Raw genomic sequence first — 24,527 nt, forward strand, 5'->3', positions numbered from 1 at the left:
GTAAGCCGGTCGACAGCGACGTCATTTGTGTGCGTCGTTCAACAACGGAAACAAAGAAGAATAACGTTAACAACAGGAGGATGGAGGACGCTGTGATCGGAGCTGTGTTTTTGTTGTGTCTCGCGGGTTTCACAATAATGGACATGGAATGTTGACGTATACGTAAAGCGTTTGAAAGAACGGAAAGGAGGATCTCCAACAACAATTGGCAGTGCTACATTTGATACAAGTGCCTGCACTTCAGCGTCTGTCCATCTATCGCTGTTCTCCATACTTGCGAAATAAGTTGACACAATGTTTACAGTATGTTTACATGGTGTTAAATATCATGGCGGGTGAGGGTGTTTTCGTACGTATTTGGCCAATCAATGTCTACTTACGTCACGGGTAGTACCAGTTGTGCTGGTTAGACCCTGCTCCGGAGTAGGAGCTAATTTGGTTCTCGAAAAAGGCAGTCCGGTACTTTAAATTGCACCCAGTTCCGGCGGTGCGAAAATGCCAAAAAGTGGGTAGTTCCACAATTAGTTCTGGTACTATGAAAAGGTTCCCGCAGTGCGAAAGGCCCTATAGTTAAACAAGTGCATAGTTAGATATATACAGTGCTGCTTGAAAGTTTGTGAACCCTTTAGAATTTTCTATATTTCTGCAAAACAATTAGATTTTCACACAAATCCTGAAAGCAGACAAAGACAATCCAATCAAACAAAGGAGACAAAAATATATACTTTGTCATTTATTTATTCAGAAAAATTATCCAGTGTTAAATATTTGTGAGTGGCAAAAGTATGTGAATCTTTGCTTTCAGTATCTGGTGTGACCCCCTTTTGAATCAATAACTGCAAGTAACGTTTCTTGTAACTGCTGATCAGTCCTGCACAATGGCTTGTAGGAATTTTAGCCCATTCCTCAGTACAGAACCACTTCAACTCTGTGATGTTGGTGGGTTTCCTCCTATGAACTGCTTGCTTTAGGTCCTTCCACAACATTTCAATTGGATTAAGGTCCGGAATTTGACTCAGTCATTCCAAAACATTAACTTTGTTCTTCTTTAACCTTTCTTTGGTAGAACGACTTGTGTGCTTGTGGTCGTTGTCTTGCTGCATGACCCACTTTCTCTTGAGATTCAGTTCTCGGACAGATGCCCTGACATTTTCCTTCAGAATTTGCTGGTATAATTCAGAATTCATTGTTCCATCAATGATGGCAAGCCGTCCTGGACCAGATGCAGCAAAACAGGCCCAAACCATGATACTACCTACACCATGTTTCACATATGGGATAAGGTTCTTATGCTGGAATGCAGTGTTTTTTTTCTCCAAACATAACGCTGCTCATTTAACCCAAAGTGTTCTATCCACAAAACATTTCTCCTGTATTCCTCTGGCTTGTCCACATGATCTTTAGCAAACTGCAGATGGGCAGCAATGTTCTTTTTGGAGAGCAGTGGCTTTCTCCTTGCAACTCTGCCATGCACACCATGGTTGTTCAGTGTTCTCCTGATGATGGGCTCATAAACATTAGCATTAGCCAATGTGAGAAAGGCCTTTAGTTGCTTAGAAGTTAGCCTGCAGTCCTTTGAAACCTAGTTGACTTTTACACGTCTTGTTTTTAGAGTGTTCTTTGTTGGTGGAGCACTCCTGGGGAGGGTAACAGTGGTCTTGAATTTCCCCCATTTGTACACAATCTGTCTGACCGTGGATTGGTGGAGTCCAAACTCTTTAGAGATGGCTTTGAAACCTTTTCTAGCCTGATGAACAACATCAACTCTTTTTCTGAGGTCTTCAGAGATCTCATTTTTTGTGCCACAAACACACTTCCACAAACATGACCAAACTTTGATTGATCCCTGTTCTTTAAATAAAACAGGACACACACTGACATCTGATAGTCATCTCACTGATTAAAAATACCTCTGAACAGATGAACTTTTAATTTCACCTTCAAGTTAACAGCTAATCCTAGAGATTCACATACTTTTGCCACTCACAGATATGTAATATTGGATCATTTTCCTGAATAAATAAATTACAAAGTCTTAATCAGTAAAAGAGTAAGACAGAGAGAAAGTTATAAAGATTGACAAAGAGACAGTAAAACATGAAAAAGAAATAGTAAGTGCAATGCAAAGCTGTGTCAAACTTATGTGCATCTAAAAACTGCCCTGGGTTTGACCATGAGTATGATTTTGTGTGTGTGTGTGAGTGAGTGAGAGAGTGAGAGAGAGAGAGCAGATGATGCTCACAAGCACGTAGATGCATGTATGCATACATGAACGTATGTGGGTGAGAGACCAATTAAATTGACTGCCCACAGCATACAAACACTCTTAAGCAAGACTGACCTCCACAGTGAAAGATCAAAGACATCGGAAACAAGAAGCTATCACAACTGAATAAGAGATTGAATAACCGGAAATGGTCCATCTAACTTAAACAGCCATCCATTTGAATGGAAATAATCTTTAATAATGTACAACTCAGCATGATAACGCCCTGTCTAAGATATAAGAGCAAATTAGAAAAGTGCATGAGACAGACTATGAGAAACCTGTGGCTGTCTGGAAATATGGCCCTGCAAGTTCATCTGTAAACAGTCCTGTGTGCTGCGATCACTCACCTCACTCTTATTACCTAACTTGACAGAGCAAATTAGATTTTAACCCCACGCAGGCCTGACACACATGCATGTACACTCAAACGCGGGCATCATTACCACCCGCAGTTTACTGAACTCTTTGTGACCCTGCCTTTCAGTGACATCACAAACATACTGTAAAAGTCCACATTCACACAGACGCAAAAAATATAACCTGCCCTGACATACACACACACACGCCTTTGTTTAGAGCTCTCAGGGGATAAACGTCGGTGACAGCTTTGGAAGTTTCAGGTTTCATGGAGAGGAGCCAGTCTGTGTGTGAGATGCAGAGAGAGAGAGAGAGAGACATGTTTGTGCAACAAGACGTGTTTGACAGTTTATCAGCAAGTGGAAACAACCCCAGAATGAATAAAGGATAAAAACAGAGATGAACAGGATACATGATGACACAAGATTACATATGCATATCAAAAAGTAGAGTGCAACCATTCGCGTTAACGCAGGTAATTAATTTTTCCAGTTTAATGGCGTTAAAAATATTTAATGCAATTAATGCAGGGGCGGCGCTAGGGTTGGCCACCTCACTCACAACTGCTGCTTCCGTCTCTTTTTTCTTGACAAGAATTGTGTCTATTTAGACGTAGAACGTCTTTACGACCACATCAAATTGGGGATTTTTCAGACGCGCACTCCAGCTTCGCCTCAGCGCCAGGTGCTAGTCAAAAGAGCGCTGAAACGGTACAGATGACAAGGAGCTACAGTAGAACATCAGTGAACTGCGGTCAGATGAGATGTTGTCAGGTCATGTGTCAGTAAAAAAGAAATTTCCAGTCCTGTCAGCCGTTATACTGTGCTCATAGCGCATGCTCTTCAATTGCACGCACGAATACGGCGGCAGCACGCTGTAGCCTGTATCATTTCATATTAAAGCGCAAATAAAACTAGGAGCATGCGTGTCAGATCCATGTCACATTCAGCTCTTAAAGTAATAGCAGCCAAATAACCTAATAGCCCATCTGCTGTGATGTCTGTTCATCAAAGAACAAAAGAAAAAAAGGTCATCAATAACTTTTGTAGCTTTAAGGATTCATCTATATTTAATTGAAAATGTAATGTTTAATAACTTTATTCACTTTCTGTATATTTCCTACTTGCTGAAGGGCACAGGTAAATATAACATTTATTATAATGGGTTTATGTGACGATTGTTTTAAGTTTTCTTAAAATAGAAGTTATTTTTTTAAAGTCTAATAAATGTTAAAATTGATAGCTCTCAATTATATTGTAATTTTAGTATAGTCAATATAAAATATACAAAAGTATATTTAAAAACTTTAATGTTAGGTGGGATTAATTGTGATTAATTTCTGAAAAAAATGTGCGATTAATTAGTAATTTTTTTAATCAATTGACAGCACTAAAATATATTTAAAAATGTATATTTATTTAAAAAAATGTATATACACAAACAAGTTTAAATTCAGAATTAGCATAAAAAAATCGAAACCCAGCATAATCCCACATATTTTTTATACCATGATCCTCAGTGTCCATCTCACTCCACAAACAATATCAAGCTCCAGCAATCATCATGAGTCCGTACATTGTTTCTCCTGAAATGTAATTTTCCAATTAACTGACATCAAAGGACCAGACATAAAGATACCACTCAAGAAGAATTAGGAATCAAGAGGGACAAGGGTAGTTTGAGGAGAGGATTATTCTCTCATGATGGCGTTTTCAGTAATGCTGGCTTCATGTAATCTCTCAGGGGTTTGTGTTGCAGTCAGCTGACTGGCCAGTGTGTAAGAGTGTGTGTGTGTGTATTTTGTAGTGTGTCCTAAGGCTCCGGCACACAAACCGAAGCAAACTGGTGTGGAGACAGGATCCACACGCACAGACATATTCAACTCCGCTGCGACGGTGTCTCATTTCACAGCACAAACCTTTAATGGGTCACCTGGGAGGAGATTTTTGGCAAAAGTTCTGCTAAATGGGGCATTTGAGTTGTGTGAACTAAAAATACAAAGTGGTTCTCACACAGAGCGTGACTCAGGAGACAGGTAAACAAATAGGTGGATTGTGGTGTGATGGGTCTAAAAAGTGTTTTAATGTACATCATCTACTTAACTGCATGAAACAAAACCGAGAACGTAATGTCCTCTCACCCTTTTTTACAAGAGGAAGTCAAAGTCTCTTTCTCCTTACAAATCATGCCTCAGATGGTAGGTTTAACACGGTAGCAAGAAGTGCTGAGTGGTATGACCAAAAATTTATATCACAGTATTTTTGAAAATTATACCGGTTTCACGGTACATGACGGTATTTCTTTTTTCATGCATGACCGGGTGTTAACCATAATTTTCTACTGATTGAGAGAGGAAATACTGCAGAATATTGACTTAGAATGCCCTATTTTACTGTCATGATGAGTGAATATCGTCAAAAAATAACAATATTACGGTATTAAAAAAATTCATATCATAACAAAAATAAACACCGGTATTCAGTATGAACCGGTATAACAAAGGAACCATGCTAACTCAACAATAAGACAAGTGGATATGTAACACACCTGATCCAAATCCACCCTAATATTGAGTTTTAGATTAATGTAGCGTCTCGACCAATCTGACACACTAATTTTAATTTGATTTAACAAATCAATTATTCATTAGGTTAACAAATCGTCACAGTCCCCTCACTCAATAAACTGGATGCCAGGATGTCTGCTGAACACCAGGCCCTCTGGTCACCATGACAACTAATCATGATATCAACAACATTCTGGAAGACAGATATGCCAAGCATACCAGGCAATCCAAATTAATGTTAATTTTTACATTTACTAATACATTTAAACCTTTTTTTTTTAATTGAACAAATAATTTAATGTATTCATCAGTTAATGTATTATCAAGAAAATGGATTAACAAATCTTAAATGTTCCCAGTTAGAAAGTTAAAAGTTAATTTTTAAAGCCAATGCTTTAACTAATATTATTTAATTGAAACTCACATACACCAATGCATTTTTAACATTTAATAAATGCTGTGAAAGTATTGCTCATTAATTCATGTTAGCTATTGAATCAACTAATATTAATGTATACAAAAACACCTATAGATACATAATTATTTCAAGTTGTAAATAAAATTAAAAATGTCATGATTAATTCAATGTGTTACTTGCCAATTCTTTGTAATTATTTGTGAAAAATACTAGTGATTTTTCAGTATGTATATAACCTAGTTATATACATACAGTTATTAGTTATATAACTTGTATATAATAGTTATATATAAATATATATACATACATATACACACACACACATATATATATATATATATACACATACATACATACATACATACATATACATATACACACACACACACACACAAAATATAAAATAATGCTATCACTGTGTACATATAAATAGGACTGCCTCATTAGCATCTGCCTATAATGAAATTTTAATTTAAAAAGGGTGTGTAAATAAATAAAATTAAACTTCTCATGGCCTGACAATGCCAGTTTAACGGATTTCTGATCCAGTTACTTTCTGCTGACTGGCATCACACCCAGTAAAGCTCATTTATGACATTTACCATTGTTAAAAATGCCACATAAATACATGTGAATTAAACTATGTGACCTTTGCTACTTAGTCTTACCTTAAATACATAAATGTTACTGACCCTGCCTCAAATACTAAACAACTGTGTCTGTCAGGTAAACAAGAAATAGAAACAAACAGATAGCGTTTCACATGAAATTTGTTTTAGCAGTTCTCATGTAGAAACTATAGCAGACACCCATGTATTCATATGTGAAGTCACATGGTAGATTCTGTGGAACAAACTTCTTAGACATCCTTCTCATCTTGGATGAGTTTTGGATGGATGCGAAATGGGACAGCGCAAACAAGCTGAAACTCAAGACAAATGTTTTGTGCAAACATGCAAGGAAACCAGACACCAGCCATTGCATATGTACAGTAACATGGCAGAGACAAATTAAGGATTGTGTTTACATGCAAAACGAGAGAGCCATTTGAAGAGAACAAGAAAGATGTCAGAGAAATTTGATTTTTCCAATCAGGCAAAGCATTCATGGAAAATTTTGTCATCCTGAGAACAAGACGGACTAAAAAAAAAAAAAGTGTATTCCCATGCTGCTTGAAGCAGCTGAGTTCAGTTATAAGTTAATAAATGTCAGCCTATCATCAAAGCAACTTACATGTGGTCTTCTTTTAAAGTTAGAACACAAACAAGGAAATTCAATGGAATATCTGATTTTAATTTTTAATATCTAATTTGTGATATTGTTATGAGGGAAAGAGTCAGTTTGGTGTGAGGGAGTCAAAAGAGCTAAAATAATTCTCAAAAGATGTAGAGTTTTGCTGGGTAACTTCTTGTAGAGTATATTGCAATATTTTAATATTATGTGGCAGATGTGACTTTGAAGCTAAAATAAATACAGTGCGAGAAATAGAAGAAAAGTAAAGGGTATTTTTTCCATCTAAATACTATTACAACATCTTGAAGGGTTTGAACCGGCAACTTCTGGATAACCAGCCCAAGTTTTTCACAACTAAGCAAAAGAGTTATTTCGTTATTATAATCACTAAAACAAAAAAAAAACATTTTTGCTTACTTGAAACAATTTAAATGTTAACTGAAATATTAGGTCACACATTATTGTAGGGTACAATTCTCACTATTAACAAACTAATTATACATTTTGCCTTAAACTCCTAATTTGCTTATTAATAGTTAGTAAAGTAGTAGTTAAGTCTGGGTATTGGGTAGGATTAGTGATGTAGAATATTGGGTAGGATTAGTGATTTAGAATATGGTTATGCAGAATATGTGCTTTATAAGTACTAATAAAACACCAATGTGTTAATAATAGGCATGCTAATAGGCAACTAGTTAATAGTTAGAACTGGTCCCTGTACTAAAGTGTTACCAAATATGAAAAAAAAAAAATTACACATTTTATTTCAACTAGTTGCCAATGCAACATTTATCATGTTTATTTAGTTTAACTTTACTTATTAAAATGGATAAAAACTTAAAAATGAGCAAAAACTAATATGGCGAGTCCATGCCCAAGTGAATAACTGCAGTATTCTTGTCATCATTTAACATATATCTAGTCAGGGTTCTTCAACTCCGACCCTTGAAAGTTCAGCTCCAGCCCTGATGAAAAACACCTGAACAAGCTAATCAAGATCTTCAGGATTACTTAAAAAATTACAGGCAAATGAGCTAAACTCTGCAAAACAATGATATACAGTATCATATGACTGCTTCCAATGGAAAGTAATAACACCAACAACAATAAAACAGGCTAAACCATCAACATTAACCTCATAAATATCATGCCAATTTCTCAGGCCTTGTTTAAAGCCAATATCGATGGCGTTTGTCTCTGATGATAAACAGGTGCTGGAAAAAAAGAGATAGGCTTGTGTGACAGTACAGACGGGGTCATAAGATATCACCATTCTCAAATAAAACCCAATCCAACAGCCTGAACATTCTGTTCTCTGTCGGCATGCAAATGTATACCAACATGGAAATAGAAGACCTGATATACGCCATAAAATGCAGCTATATTGTTTTGATTTGTTGCTACGTGTATGTTCCAAAAATCCAGACGGACTGAAAACAAGGATGACTAGTTCAACAAACACATTAGGTGTCACTGTCTCACACACGAACACAGAGATGCGTCTGTGTTGGTTTTGTGTATGTTGCTAGACCTCAATCACTTGTCACTTTATGGTCTGACTTTTACGAGAGTCTTGAGGGCCTGGTGTCGTTTCGTACTGTACACAAACTCACAGACCCGCACTCCCTGCGGATCCGCGCTCTGGCTCACCGCCATTAATCACTCGCTGGCAGAATCCAGTGTAGGTCACGGCAGGTTCAGCGCTTGAAACTCGAGTTACTACATCAGAAATGGATCACTCATGCACAGAATGCCGTATTAGTATTCGTACGTGCATGAGGGGAAAGCTGACACACATAAATAAAGATGTAACGCTGAGTCAGAGGCGTGCGGATCCATTTGCAGCTTTTATTAGAGTAACAGGCAGAGTAAAACAGGCAGTATTCAGTCAACAGCGTCACGTACAGCAGGGGTAATCCAAGGGAATAAACAGTGGCAAAGCGAGGGTCGGGGCAGGCGGCAGAGAATCAAACTAGTTAGAACAGTCCGAGGTAATACACAAGAGATAACAAGAAAGGGGATAAACGCTCAGAAATGTAGCCCTTTAGTCGTTGAAAAGCCCCAGTGGCTGATGGTGACCAAAGAAGCCTACGTTTCCCTCCCCTTAGCATGGAGGTGAGAGATGCAGCAATGGTGCTGAAGTCCCGAATGAAACGTCTATAAAAGTTAGCGAAACCCAAGAAACGCTGCAGTTCCCTTACCGTCGTCGGTTGAGGCCAGTTGAGCACAGACTGTACCTTCCTGTCATCCATAGCTACCCCCTCAGCGCTAATGATGTAACCAAGAAACGGAGACCTCCCTCTTTCTTCTTGACAAAGACGAAACTAGCTGACGCAGGTGAGGTGGATGGTCTAATGAACCCCTTTGACAGCTCCTCCTCAATGTACACCCTCATGGCCTCGGACTCTGGCTGTGACAGGGGAAACACTCTGCCTCTAATGGGGTTTGATCCTGGAAGAAGATCGATAGCACAGTCACTGAGTCGGTGAGGAGGAAGTTGCGAAGCTTTGGTCTTACTGAAGGCGTCAGCGAGGTCCTGGTACTCAGAGGGTATTCTCGGAACCGGTGAATCATCTAACATCTGGGCTGGTCGGGGAGATGAGGGCATTAGGCTGGTGAATAAACAATTCTGTTGGCAGGAATCAGACCACTGTAGAATCTGCTTCGTGGTCCATGAGATCCGGGGGTTGTGTCTCTCTAGCCAGGGCAGACCAAGGATGATGGGATTCAGAGGAGAGTCAATAGCAAAGAGTCGGATGGTTTCGGTGTGAAGTATGCCAGTTCGCAGACACAGGTCCTGGGTTATGAATTTGATCTGTCCCGTGCCCAGAGGACGTCCATCTAAGGCTGCCACTGCCACCCGGGATTCACATGGAACAAGAGGGAAGTTATGAGTATTGGCAAACCCTATGTCAATGAAATTCCCCGCAGCCCCCGAATCTATTAATGCTACGGTCTCAGTGCACTTCTCATTAAACGTTAGAGCAATGGGAACTACTAAACAGTTAATGGAATCAGGAGTGGCACTCACCGTGGTGTGCCTTCGAGCAGATGGTCGGGTGGGACAGGAAGCTCTCATATGGCCGGATAGACCGCAGTAGAGACAGAGGCGATTCCGCATTCTTCTTTCCCGTTCCGCCACGGTAAGGCGAGTGAAACCAATCTGCATGGGTTCCGATTCAACGGGAGCTGTGGCCGCTGGAGGATACACGGGAAATGAATGATCAGGGCGGCGTGCCCGCATCAGGTTATCTATGCGGATGGAGAGCTCACGTTAGTACTCGGGAGAGGGTGCCCTCCGGAGGCCATCGGAGAGAGCCACAGAGGCCTGATTCGTGACAAAAGAAAAGAGTAAATAAGAAAATCTAGCGAATCCTAATTAATCCCACTGCGGCGGACCTGTGCGCTCTTGCCGTTTTAAACACATACACCACTCGGAGAAGCTACACACAAGCTTAAAGTTGATGTGCAATCAAAATTAACCCCATTTATTTTCTTAATGCTTGTTTTGGGTCTTATGGGCGATTCATCAATGCACATAATTCTGAAAAACATTTACATTTATGTATTTGGGAGATGCAAAGCAACCTACAGGGCATTCAAAGTACGCACTTTTATCCGTAACTTATTGCACACAAATCACACACAAGTGTGGCCAAGTACTTTTTGGGGTGATAGTAGAGTTGTAAATTCATGCAACATACACATGCATTCACCTGTCCAGAAACTTACAGATTACAGAAAGACCTCTGTGGAGCATGCACAAGAAATTACAAAATCTTTGTGACGCATATTGACAGATCTCAAGCACCTGATTATAATCACACTAATGCACTGTCAGAATCACAAACACAGCAGCAGCATTTATTCCATTCCCACGCTCAGCAAGAGACTACATTGAGCAATGCATGTTGTGCCCATGTCATGCCCACCAATGCCTAAGCAGAGTCTGATGCCCGCCGGTCACTAAGGGTCAGACAATCCTCGTGAGATCATTTAGAAACCACATGTGTGCATAACCCATCCACAGCATTCTTCAGTAGTAATATCATGTCCAAAATAATGCCCAAAAAGCACTGCCAACCATAATAGGCCACACTTACTGGAAATGTGACCTTCAAACTCTAGAAAACAACATAACTGACATCAACTTCTGGGAACAAAGTTTGAACGAAGGTCAGAAACATTAGGGCTAGGTGGTATAACAGTATATAATGTGTGATTGTAGAAATATCAACATGTAGAGAGTTTGCCACATACCTAGTGGAAATGACTGCTGTACATTATTCAGATGCAACTGCAAATTGCCACGTTAATATTAGACTTCATCGGATGTACATCAGCTATCTGACTTGGAATATGGCTCACAATCAGAGTCTGGAGTCTGTTTATAATATCATTTTTCTGTTTTTACTCACTCAAGTGTTACATAATGTGAATGTTTGTGCACTGATGCCAGACGTATTAGTTTGTTATGAATGGTCTTATCTTTTGGTCTGTGTCCATGAAGTTCCAAATAAAAAGTAATAAATCACATAGAATTCACTGGATTATTTACAAATTGGCAGCACCACATGACTGTTGCATATATAAACCACGTTTTAATTTAATTTCCAGGAATTATAACTATAATGTAATATACATGTTTCCATAATATTTGTATTATTACTACGAATGTATTAATCCTTCTGAGAAGGAATTAAAAGCTATTCTAATGACAGACATCTGCCTCTACTTTTTTATTATATGCACCCATATACACTACCATTTAAAAGTTCAGGGTCAGCAATACATGCTGTTCTTTTAAACTTTCTATTCATCACAGAATCCTGAAAAAAATTATCATGGCTTCCACAAACATATAAAGCAGCACAACTGTTTTTATCTTTGATAGTAGCGGGAAATGTTTCTTGAGCACCGAACCCAATGTATTAGAAAGGTTTCTGAAGGATCATGTGACACTGAAGACTGGAGCAACGGCTGCAGAAGAATTCAGCTTTTGCCCTTAAATTGCATTTTTAAATATATTAAATAAACAGTTATTTGTAATTGTAATAACATTTCAAAATATTACTGTTACTGCATTTTTAATCAAATGCAGCCTTGGTGAGTATAAGAGACTTAAAGAAATCTTACCAACCCCAACATTTTGAACAGTAGTGTGCATTATATCCATACAAACAATCTGCTTTTCTGATAAATAGCATACATTAATAAATGAATGAATAACTTAATTGTAGTACCAAAATCAACCTGACCACTCAGGATTTCCTATACGTCTTGATAACGGAAATCATACCTCAGCAGACTGCCTTGGGTTCAACCTCAAAGCTAAAGCCGCTTCCTGTTTTCAGATTTTTTCAGTTGTTCTAGACTCACTCAAGGGCAAAAGTACAAAAAGGCAGGAAGACCATGTTTGCAAACAATTCCAAGTCTTTCCAAACAATCTTCTGACCCCTAGTCAAGACAAAGAAGCTCTTCCAGCTGTATGTTCTAAAGAACTGAAACTTCTACAACGCTGGTTGCATCTCTGGTCGCTCTTCCATCACTTAATCTTTTTATTTTGGTGCGTCAATCTGTTAAATAACTTAGTATAGGAGATCATGATCCACACTCACGAAAACGGTCTTCTTTTTCGTTTTATTTTACTGTCTTTTCCCCATCAACGATGAATGTAAAATAAAATGAAAAAAGAAGACTGTTTTCATGAGTGCGGATCATGATCTCCTATACAAAGAACTGAACCTTGTCAGGCTTTGTGCCAGACTACTGCAGTTGGCATACCTGAAATGACTCAATCAAATCAAAGAGAGGTGCATAGTGTGTGTTTCGATTATAAAAATATGTAGTGCATTCTCAGCACTGCCACAATAGGTGCTATCGCGGATACTAGCATATATGGTCTTTATAGTGGACCAACACTGTGAAAAGTGCACACTGTACAATCAACAGGGCGGCATGTTTGCAAAGCACATAGAAACTGATGGGGAAGTTGTTAAGCTAAATCTAAAAACTAAGTAAAACAAAATACATGGCAAACAAATACTGGCTGACAACATACTAATGCATTTTAAATTACTCTATTTTCTATCAATACAAATAAAAACTGAAGAAAATTTTAACAAATGTCAACATTCAGCTTCATCTGCCAATTTGGAAAGCCCTGTCTAGACTCTGCCCCGGTACGAGTTGTGTCGAGCTATTCATTAGTCTGTTTGATGAGAAAAATATGAAATTGATAAAATGGGTTATTAATCCGTACAACTGCAGCAGTGGAGGACTATTATTCTGTTGCGTGATACTGCGGAAGAACTGATGACGGCACGGTTTGATCTTCGGCTGACCAATCAGGCGTTTAATTCCCGCCCACGTGTAGAAATCGAATATTCAAGCTGTTTATAAATTTTTCCACCCATGAACGAAAAAACTAAAATTTAAGCTAAATTCTCGTTTTTCGTTTTTTGGAAAAAAACTAAAAAGGAGCCGTTTTCTCATTTTTCTACTTTCAATATTAAATAAAAAAACGAATGATCGAATGATACACCGATTAAGACTGAAGACAAAAATAATTAACCAGCTAACAAATGAAACAATGAAAGAAGGAATCAACTGAACAAACGAAACAACAAAAAATTAAAGACAATGTGGAAACAAAACAATGAAAAAGAACAAAAGAACAAACAAACAAAATGATGAAAGAAAACAAAACAATGAACAACCAAAAGTGAACGAAGGAAGAAACAAAAACAATGAAAGAAAGGAAGAGAAAGAAACAAAAGAACAAAAAAGAAAGAAAGAACAAATGAATGAAAGAAAGAAAGAAAGAAAGAAAGAAAGAAAGAACTAAAGAAATTTAGTAGTCTATAGCAGCTGATGGGGCCATAGGTGATTGAACTCAAGAGACAGATTAGTGAGAAATAGAAATTGAACAAAATAGTGATGGATAGACTGTCCTCAGGGTGTTGACAACAACAAAATGATCATATTCACATGAAAAGACAGAAATAGGGTCAGGCAGCACATACAGGACATCACAAGATGTCACCCCACCCGAGGTGAGGTCACTCAGTGAAGAACTGGAAACACTTCACTTCTCAAAGCTCCAGGAACGCTTCAGGGAGTGGACATACAAAAACATGATCTCTCTTATGTGCTTGCGCATGCCAATGAGCATAAATAAAGTTATTTTTTTCCCTTTGGAAAGGGAGCTTAAGGCAAGGCATTGTGGGAAAGGACAGAAAGGATAGGAAAGAGGAAGGAAGGGCTTTGACTGTTGGCACAGACCTGGACAAATATACACATCCACACACACTCGCAAGTGGAAATGCAAGCGGCGTGTGAAAGGAAAGCAACTCTCATCTCCAAGAAAACAGTCTCCACTCAGAGGATGCTAAGGAAAGATATAATGGGGGTCTAGGGCCAAAAAAAAAGAGACTGACACTTTTCCGTTCAGGATTTCACACTCGTGACAATGCTTGACAAATGCACATTTTATCTCGTAGGGCACTCATTATACAACAATAGTGCACGCTTGAAAAGTACAGGCTTTACAAACAACCCCTCTGGCTGACCCCGTGAAGTCCAAAGAGTGTGTGTGGGGTGTACAGGAGATTAAAGAGGAAATGCTTTGTACGACTGCAACCTGATAAGCTTGTGAGAGTCAGTAGTTCTGTACTAAAACCTAGCGAGCTGCTCAACTGTAGTGTCTACATTGGCTGTTACCTTCTAAGGCAGCATCCAAATTGAAACAATCATTAGCGACTGATTTGAAACAATCCTTATGGGAAAAATACTGCTTCTCAATAAGCACACTCTGAGGCTTTAAACACACTTTAAGGGGGTGTTTAAGTTCCAAAAGAACTTAAATAAAAATCGCCCATCCATTAAAAAAAGTCTCACACACGGCTCCGGGGGGTGAACAAAGGCCTTCTGTAGCGAATCGATGCATTTTTGTAAGAAAAATATCCATATTCAAAACGTAATAATCACTTTAATCTAGCTTGCGCTTACTGTTGTAAACAGAAGCAGTTCCGGGGGAATGACATATGAGGTCGGTTTTGCGCATGCACCGCTCAGAAGTGACGCACGCGGAGACGCAGCGGAGAGATCAAAACAAAACAACGGTTGAGAATTAGAAGTACAAAACGAGGATTTGTAAAGAAGGATGTCAGAGGATTTCGATATAAGCCAAGAGGAGACTGGTTTTCCTTTGCTAAAGTAAGGAAACTTTGCTTCCTTGTTACTTGTTTTCACAAGACTCACCGGCGCATGCGCAACGCTGACCTCATACGTCATGCTCCCGGAACTGCTTCTGTGTACAACTGTTGGCGCAAGCTACATTAAAGTGATTATTACGTTTTGAATATGGATATTTTTCTTACAAAAATGCATCGATTTGCTACAGAAGGCTTTTGTCCACCCCCCGGAGCCGTGTGAGAGACTTCTTTTTTTTATTTTTATGGATGGGCGATTTATATTTAAGTTCTTTTGGACTGAAGCAATGCAACACCCACTGAGTGGCATTAAACCGCTTGAAAGATCAAAGATCATTTTTAATATAACTCCGACTGGATTCTTCTGAAAGAAGAAAGTCATATACACCTAGGATGCCTCGGGGGTGAGTAAAACTAACCCTTTAAGTGAAAAACTACATACTGTAGCTAAAGTGCTTATAACTTAGACGTCTCTCATCTTCATGACTTGAAAAAAAGATATTACAAAGGCAGCACACTAGGTTTTGAAACAACCAATGTGCCACTGGCATCCATAATGCAAGGTAGGGCGAGACTAGTTTTTAGTTGCAGAGACAGACAAACGCCATAGAAACAACATTTAAATTCCAAAGAATCTCCAATCATTTCAGTTTCTCTAGACTTCGATGGTTTCTCGCACAAACATACATGAGAACAGACTAGGATGCCTGCAATAAATCACTCAGGTAACATCTCATGCGTGTCTGATGGATAATAGCAACAGGGCTCAGAGTGCAGTGTCTGTTTTCAACTCTTACATATGGCTCCGATGGCTGTGGCAGAGATCCAGGGCTCAGCACAGGAGATCCCGAGGGGCTGCAGAGCTCAGGGAACGGGTTAGGAATTGCTGGCAAAGACGCTGGACGAACTTGCAACTCTTCTTCCTGAAGTCGCCTACAAGGTGAGACACAAAGAGGCAAAAACAAAAAAGAGGTTGTACTTGTACTTTTGTACTGAACTCACCTTTAAAATTATTCAAAAATGCATACTGTTCCTAACACAAACACTTAGCGCTACAACATCTAACCGTACCACCTAGTTAGTTTCTTCTCGTTTCATCAAGATCTCATTGGTTCATTAACCATGCAGTATTCCTGATATCATCCGTGTTTTAATCAATATGAAGCTGAGCGGAGTATTAAAGCCCTAAAGTTCCTTGAAAACTTCAGCGCTGTAATGCGATAGGCTAATGAAAAATAAATCAGAAAAATCCGTGTGAAATTCTCACCGCCGCATTACAGATTCTACTACAGAATATATGAATGAAACCTAGAGATTTTAAACCCACTTAGCCAACCGAGAACCGGTTCATGAACTTTCGTAGTGTTCGGCAGAGTTCAGCAGACAGACACATAGACTGCAGATGCTAAACTTGTCTTCGGGTCTTTGATCTACATCAAGAAGACCAGGAATAATACATGACTGCCTCAGCACAGTTGGAGCGACCATAATAACTGAGGAAATAACTGAGAGAGTTTTTCAAATCTGAAACCATAGCAGGGGGTGGGCCGTTCAGGGTTCATGGCCGAGTCAGAACGAAAGAAGACTGTGTCTGTATGAGTGTGTAGAGACGGGAACCTCTGAGTGAACCCATCTCGGTGTGTGTATGCGTGTGAAACTACACCCTGCTGTCATAGAGATCAGAGAAGAGCGGATGAAAGACAGCAAACGATACAGAAGCCCTGCAGAAAGGTGAGGTGTAAAAGGAATAACTGAGAGAGTTTTTCAAATCTGAAACCATAGCAGGGGGTGGGCCGTTCAGGGTTCATGGCCGAGTCAGAACGAAAGAAGACTGTGTCTGTATGAGTGTGTAGAGGCGGGAACCTCTGAGTGAACCCATCTCGGTGTGTGTATGCGTGTGAAACTACACCCTGCTGTCATAGAGATCAGAGAAGAGCGGATGAAAGACAGCAAACGATACAGAAGCCCTGCAGAAAGGTGAGGTGTAAAAGAGTGGATTAGAACAAGCAGTCTGAGAGGATTCTGGGGAGAGAATATATTATGACTATGAACAGAAAGATGACTTTGAAATGTAGCAAGCGTAGATAACATATAATCAACCGTGCCTGAGGGGAGAGTATGAATACAGTTTCTTAGATCCAGATCAACCCACTGATAAATAGGTAACATTAAAAATAAATAAAGAGGGAATATATACATATTATTTTATATATTATTTATAATAATATATTTGAAGTAATTTAAAATTACTTATTTAATGAATAATTAACTGTAGTAACATTTTACCATTTTTATCATTAAATCACACTAAATTAAATTCACAGCACTAGATATAATCAATGAATTGATCATTACAATGTGTGATACAAGCAGGGTTTCAACAGATTTTGACCAAATTATTTTCAATTAATATAGTTTCATAAAAATGGATGAAATTATGAAATATTAAAGCATATCTCAGCACAACTACGCTACTGTTTGAACGGTAGTTAGTCATATTTTAATAAATAAATTAATACTTATTCATCAAGGTTTCAATAGCATTAAATTGATCATAAGTGAGAGTAAAGAATTTTACATGTACAAATAAAATCTATTTAAATGAAATGCTGCTCTTCTGAACTTTTTATAAGAAAGAATCTTGAAATATTAAGCAGTACAACTATTTTCAATATTGATAATAAGAAGAAAAGTTTCAGGAGAACCAAATCAGCATATTAGAATGATTTTTGAAGAATCACGTGACACTGAAGACTGGAGGAATGATGCTGAAAATTTGGAATCTTTTAAGATATTTTAAAACCGAAAACATTTAATTTAAACTCTAATAATATTTCACAATGTTTCTATATTTTTGATACTTCATTGTTTCTTAAGGTAATGTAGAAAAAAAGTTAATTCACATTCAAAATTTGCTTGATTTTCCAAGTCTGGAAATCATAATTCCACTGATGTTGTCATATTTTCATTACCAGTTAAAAACACACACTTAAATGCGTGAATATACAATATAATATAATGTATATAAATATACATTACCTGACGGCATGTATGTGCATTGGCTGTGATCGCCGGAGCTTGTGGGCAGCCACTTTATTACTAGGGGCCCGTGGCAGTGGGGCCGCTCTGTTGCCATGGAGTCCACTGCCATCAGTGCAGTGCAAGAGGGGGGCTGAGTCCGAATGCTGGGTCCCACAGGTTGCATAGATGCTCTCATAGGAAGAAAGAGAGGCCATGTCATTCACCAGGGCCTCCAGATCTACATCATCCTCTGCAGTAAAAAACATGCATGGAAAGAGAAAGAGATTGAGTCCTAGATCATTCACAAGCCACAAAATTATTTCAGCAGAAGCCACAATACCAACAGTAGCCTCGGAAATACACTCAATTCACATAAAATAGGATGCCAATTAATCACTGATTATTATGCATATTAACTGAGAGACTGTGTGTAATATTTATACTAGCATTTGTCTAGCAGAAGAACCTTTTTAATAAACAAAAATTTCCATTATGAAAAATGTAAAAGAAATGATGACCATACTCTACCATTTAAAAGTTCAGGGAAAGTTTTTTCTTTTTAAATGATAATCATTTTATTCAGCAAGGATGCATTAAATTAATCATACTGATCCAACTGAACATATTAGAATGGTTTCTGTAGGATATTATAGACTAAAATAGAAAACAGCCATTTTAAATTGTAATAATATTTCACAATATAATTTTTTCATTAAGTGTATTCTTGCTTGAGACCTAAGAACAGTCTTTTTTTTAATCTTGAGATCCAAACTCCTGAAAGGTAATGTGTATTATACATAACACCATATATGTCATTCAAATGAATTAAAAACTAAACATTTTTTTATATAAATTAGAATTTCTTATATATTCTAAAATAAAACGTCACGTTGCACTGAACCATGGCACCACAACATACATTTTTTATTAGGGAATGCATTTATTTATTTTGATTTCAAAATTTCACTTTAAACAAATCATGTAAAGTTTTGAAGTAGTAAGGCATTCTCACACGAACACCACCACGTTTGACTGTCGGCTAGATTGTGGAATGAGATTTTAGCTTCACGCCAGACATAATGGGATGCAGGTCATCCAAAATGTTCAATTTTTGACTCACAGAACATTCTTCGAAAAGTCTTGGGGATCAGCCAGGTGCTCTTTGGCAGATGAGAAATGTTCTTGGTTAGCAGTGGTTTCAACATTGCTCCTCTCCCAGCCCACATTTCTTTGGAAGAGTTTTTTAGGATCCACTGTGGCTTCCTGGATGATTTTAAGCTGAGCCTTTGGACACACTTTGACAGATCGGTCACAGAACATTCACCACCATGTCCACTTGTTTTCCATATGTATTATGGTTTAGTGGTGTCCCAGAATTTCAGAAATTGATATAACTTTAATGTTGAGGCAAAAACTTTAGTTACCAGTTTTCCCTTATGTTTCAAGAAATTTCCTTTTAAGTATGGTTCGTTTAATTGAATATATATGCATCTTGAGATGGTGTAGCATAGCGATTTAGGATCTGGGACAGTAATCAAGATTTAATGGTCTTATTTGAACAGTATTTGCATAAACTAAGAAAACAATGCACTAAATGTACAATGCCGCTAACAATACATAGCCACAAGATGGCAGTATCAAATTAAATGAGTAAAGACCAAAGCAGTCAAGTGCTTTGGTCACATTTCCCAGTGTTCCCTGATCTAATTGAATCCCTCTAATCTGACTCAGAGCAATTCATCTTGAGTCAATGACCCCACAACATTACTCACTGACATATCCAAAACCAAACAGTCCACCAATCTTGCTCACACAGAAAACACATCATCACAATACATTCTGTTCTGTGGGAGGAACAGCAGGTGGTTTGTGGAATTGCTCTGTAATAATGGTACATGCCTGTTAAATGAAGCAAGCTGGACATGTTCAATAGTTGGAGTGTATTTTCACTAACTTGGTTGATGACTGAAATGCTTTAACCTACTGATTCTCATCTGGTTTTGCTTCATGACCTCAAGTGATAACCTTCACAGTACCAAAACTTAATTTTATCATTAGCATTTAGCATTATTTTTCTTATTTTTTCCCTGCCGTCCACAACCTTGTCAAAACAGCCCTGAGACACATTTTGGGTCATGACCCATTAGTTGAGAAGCACTTTGTGCAATCGAGACCCATAAAAACTAAGCTTTTAAGGCCCTAGAATGATCTCCTCAAACAACTGGTACATTTAAAAGGCTAGCAAATCATGCTAAATGTAATGCTAGTGTAGTGTGGGTCACCAAAGTGCTTTTCCTTCATCAGTACGAACAGTTACCACTGCTGAAACGTGCTGTCCCTTATCGATCCGGACTTGTAAAGCAAAGAGAAGGCAGCGAGATGGCCATGCTATCAGACACAAATAGACAGAAAAGTAAACGTTTATAGACTAGCTAAAAAGAATATTTAGCTAAGCTAGCTCCCTGAGTAACGGAAGCACATCTCTAGATTATGTATGGATTTAAAGCCTGTTCACACTAAGAACGATAACTATATAACTATAAAGTTTTAAATTCAAAGTTCAAAGTCTAAACCACAACTATAATGGAAACAATGCTGGAACAATATTGTTTGAACTTTTATCAACTGATATATAGTTGTGATGAAACAGAATTGGCGACAGATATTTTCTTGCGCATTTTGACAGAGTGTAACGATTACCAGTAGTATAGAGAAGAAGGAAAGCAATGGGTGGAGAAAGAATGGAGCGGGATAGGAAAAGGACCATGAGACGGGATTCAAACTCAGATCCCCGTGATCAGTTGTGCTGTATGTCGGCGCACTAACCACAAGGCCATTGGTGCCGACAAAAAAAATAAAAATAATAAAAGGACAAATTTAAGGTGGGACCTTTATTCATTGGTTGTATGAAGGCCTATCCACTATCAACCTGAAACCAAGTGTATTGTTCTTGAATGAGGAGAGAGATGAATGCGTTTCATGCCAATTTTAACTACGCTAGCTAGCGAATATTAATTTAGCAACACCCGAGTTACCTTAGCAACTGACAAGTGACCAATCAGAGATACTGATTCGAAAACAGATCTAATTCAAAGCTCTGCTTCTGACTTCCTGTAGATTACCAGCAGCGTTCGAACTGCCGTGCATTCCATACATTCCCCAGACCCACACACTTCCGCGTGTGTCCGAGTGTAAGTGTTCGTGAATGTAAGGAGAGAGCTCGGCAAGTGCCCTGTGCATGAGAGAAGTCTCCTCAAACTCAAACATGCACATTAAATAAGATGAATAGGAATGTAAAACAATTAGGTACTACAAGTACAAGATCTTCAAGAGGTACAGCGAGTGCAAGTGATTGTCAAAGAGCATCTTCCCGTTTAACGCTCTAAGCTCTAAATTGTCCGAATATGCTTTGAGAGCTGTTTTCCTCGTCTTTCCAAACACTCCCTTCCTCTTTTCTCCATTTCACATTCCTTAAAGTCACCTTACTAACAAACACAAACATTTCCACAATATACCATGGTATTACCATGTAAGGTTACTTTTACTTTAAAAACAATCCCATGCTACATATAAAAGAACATGCTATTACCATAGTAACATAAAAAAAAACTATGTAATTACTATGGTATGACCAAACATCATGACATTACCACAGTATGTGTTGACACCATAGGTTCTTTTTATATGTTATCATGGTGATACCATGTTTTTTTGCCTGTGCTACCAAGGTAAACTCAAAGTTTTAAAGTTTACGTCAAAAAACCATGGCATTAACTATCTACATGTAAAAGAACATGCTATTACCATGGTATTTTAAAATTACATTACTATAGTACATGGTGATGCTATAGGCTCTTGTATGTTACATCCTGTTCTTACACTTGTTGCACACTAGCAAATTATAAATCCTCAATGCATCATATTCAAGTTAAACTCTTGACTGCATGCTGGATTGTTTTCAGGGCGGGTTTTAGAAAGAGGGGCGTGTCTAATTGACCCTTTTCAAAGACCTGCCCCCCTTACTTACTGTTGCTATTAAAGCAAGAAATAAACATGAATGAGCATTAGAAGGTCTTTTATTTCAACTGTGGAAAGATGTCAATACATGCTATTTTCAATCTACTCAGTTTTGGCGGATTCTGCGATATATTCGGTCAGATCGTCAGTCAAGCTCCCTGCAAAGGGTCTAATTTAGTGGACAAGTCTGACAAACGCTCCTTACAACCTTAAGTTCACTCTGGTTCATCAGTTATTGTAAGAGGGACACAATACCTTGATTATTAATATAAGATCTTGTCAAACAACTAACAATAACAAACAACACAGTACAAATAAATGGTCAATTAGCTACAGAGCTAATTATAACATTCATTAGCAATCTATAAGGAAGATTCCTAGCTAGCAGTGATTTTTTCAAAAGAGGATACACCGATCTCTTCAGTGGCTAATACTGTCAGACAGACTGTCTCTTTCCTGTTGTTTTTCTTTCAGCTCTCTTTCCTCACTGTGGAACTGTGTTTCAGAAGACGGTCCAACCTCATGTGCCCAGCTCTCTCTCTCTTTGTGTGTGTACTGAATATAGGTCACCTCATATAACTCCAGCCTCAACTTATAGAGCGCAAACAGGCATGTAAGTGGAAGCATGTACTCATACACCCCCACCCACCCAGTGGCTTGCCACAGATGACCAGAAACAAACACAACAAGAAAGATTTATAGGCTTTTACACTGTGTGTGTGTGTATCCGTGTATGTATGGGATACAGGAGTACTGCCATCTCGCCCTGCCCATTAGGAAGGCGTCAGCGGTCCCCACAAGGACATTGGCTTAATATGCAGACTAAATAATGTCTTATTGAGCATCTAAAAATGCAGAAAAGTTTGTGTGAGGATTCAGAGTAGAGGAAAGAAAACATCATTACCTCAGATTATAAACAGTAGAAGTTAATAAAAAGTCTGCATCAAGACTCCGTTTACTTAGCATACACATTTGTCCCAAGAAGTTAACTAAATATGACAAACTCTCCCTTTGACCTCAGTTTGACGATGCTCTCAATTGGAAAAATTTATCATAAATAATTTGTATTACTGTTTTCCTGGATGCAGGGGTTTTAAAACAATTTTACACAAAGGTGGGTTTTTTTCAAAAGGAACTACATTCCTAAAATACAAAGGCAGCTATATTTATGTATAAAGGATAAATATATATGTATGTATGTGTGTGTGTGTGTGTGTGTGTACACATATATAAACCTTCTGACCTCCTAGGGGCTCATTGGACCCAGTTCCCAAACCTCTGCTTTAAGTGGGTTGCTTATTATAAATTAGTATTTAGAATTCTTTATATAAAAACAATAGACAGCCAAAAAGATGTATGCATGTATCAATGTCAGCATTTCTTACAACCCTGACCAGTGCAACCAGCCCACAGTGTATATATGTCTACACACAATAGCCTGCTGTGGCTTTCTAAAAAAAAATTATATTCTTCAGGGTAGTGACACGTTAAAGCAAGGCAGCATCTGGAGAGCAGAGCAGGACATAGACACACACAAGATCTGCGGCCAACAGCTTTGCTCACGGCTATAAAACGGTTAGCAATTCGGGAAAGGCCCTGACTTGCACAGCTCGTGGAGGATATACAACGCTAAGTGCACACAACCACTGCAGCTATAGGAGGGGTCGTCAGTAACCTCTGTGACCTTACAGAACCCAGTGACCTCAACAATGCTACTGAGGACAAACGCTGCCTGTGCAATCCAATTAGTTGTTGCCACTCCAAATGCAACAGAACTAAAGTAATTGAATGTACAGGAATAAAACCAGAGAACGGCCCTTTAATAACCCACCTGGGTGATTAGGAGAATTCCTATTGGACGACTGCTGGAAGCTTGAAACAATGAGATTTGATGGTCTGTGAGAGGGGGTGCGGTCAACATTGTCCTGAAGAGAAAAAAAAAAACAACAATTCTGTGTTTTTCTGTCAATATGGGGTGCTGTGTGTACATTAATGAGGAAAAAAAAATAACTTAAATGATTTTAGCAAATGGCTGCAATATAACAACGAGTGAACAATTTAAGGGGGTCTGAATACTTTCCGTACCCACTGTATATGAAGAGATGCATGCAAGCTGATGTCTCCGCCACTTTATGCCATGACCAATACTTTGAGAATTTCAGGCTCTAGTGTGCTTCTATTGTAGATACTTCTAATCTATAATGGAACCATTCACCACCCAAAAAATTTGGATTTTGCCATCACGTGCTCACCCTTATAATGTTCTTGTATGATTTACTTTCTTCTATCAAGAAAAAAAAAAAAGCAAATTTTTTGAAAAAATAAAATAAAATACTGGTCACTTCAAAATAATGAAGATAAATGAGGATTGAAAGCAAGGCTGCTCAATGATGACAAAAATCAATCAAATATCTTAGTTAATATTGGGGTCAC

At 38.3% G+C, this 24,527-nt stretch overlaps 1 protein-coding gene across 4 annotated transcripts in view; it reads right to left on the minus strand.

Moving 5' to 3' along the window:
- LOC107565574 (growth factor receptor-bound protein 10-like) overlaps positions 1-24,527 on the minus strand; it is a 57,217-nt gene that overhangs the window by 17,196 nt on the left and 15,494 nt on the right. For 3 of the 4 annotated variants that reach the window (XM_016250818.1, XM_016250819.1, XM_016250817.1), the window contains 3 exons: positions 23,926-24,019; positions 18,096-18,327; positions 15,854-15,989 (listed from right to left, as the gene is read on the minus strand). In XM_016250818.1, coding sequence (XP_016106304.1) covers positions 15,854-15,989; positions 18,096-18,327; positions 23,926-24,019 — 462 coding nt within the window. Of the gene's footprint in view, positions 1-15,853; positions 15,990-18,095; positions 18,328-19,197; positions 19,422-23,925; positions 24,020-24,527 lie in introns of those variants that run through there. The other variant, XM_016250821.1, reaches the window with a different exon arrangement.

Source organism: Sinocyclocheilus grahami, unplaced genomic scaffold (assembly GCF_001515645.1).
Source record: "Sinocyclocheilus grahami isolate Dianchi unplaced genomic scaffold, SAMN03320097.WGS_v1.1 scaffold1009.1, whole genome shotgun sequence".
NCBI lineage: Eukaryota > Metazoa > Chordata > Actinopteri > Cypriniformes > Cyprinidae > Sinocyclocheilus > Sinocyclocheilus grahami.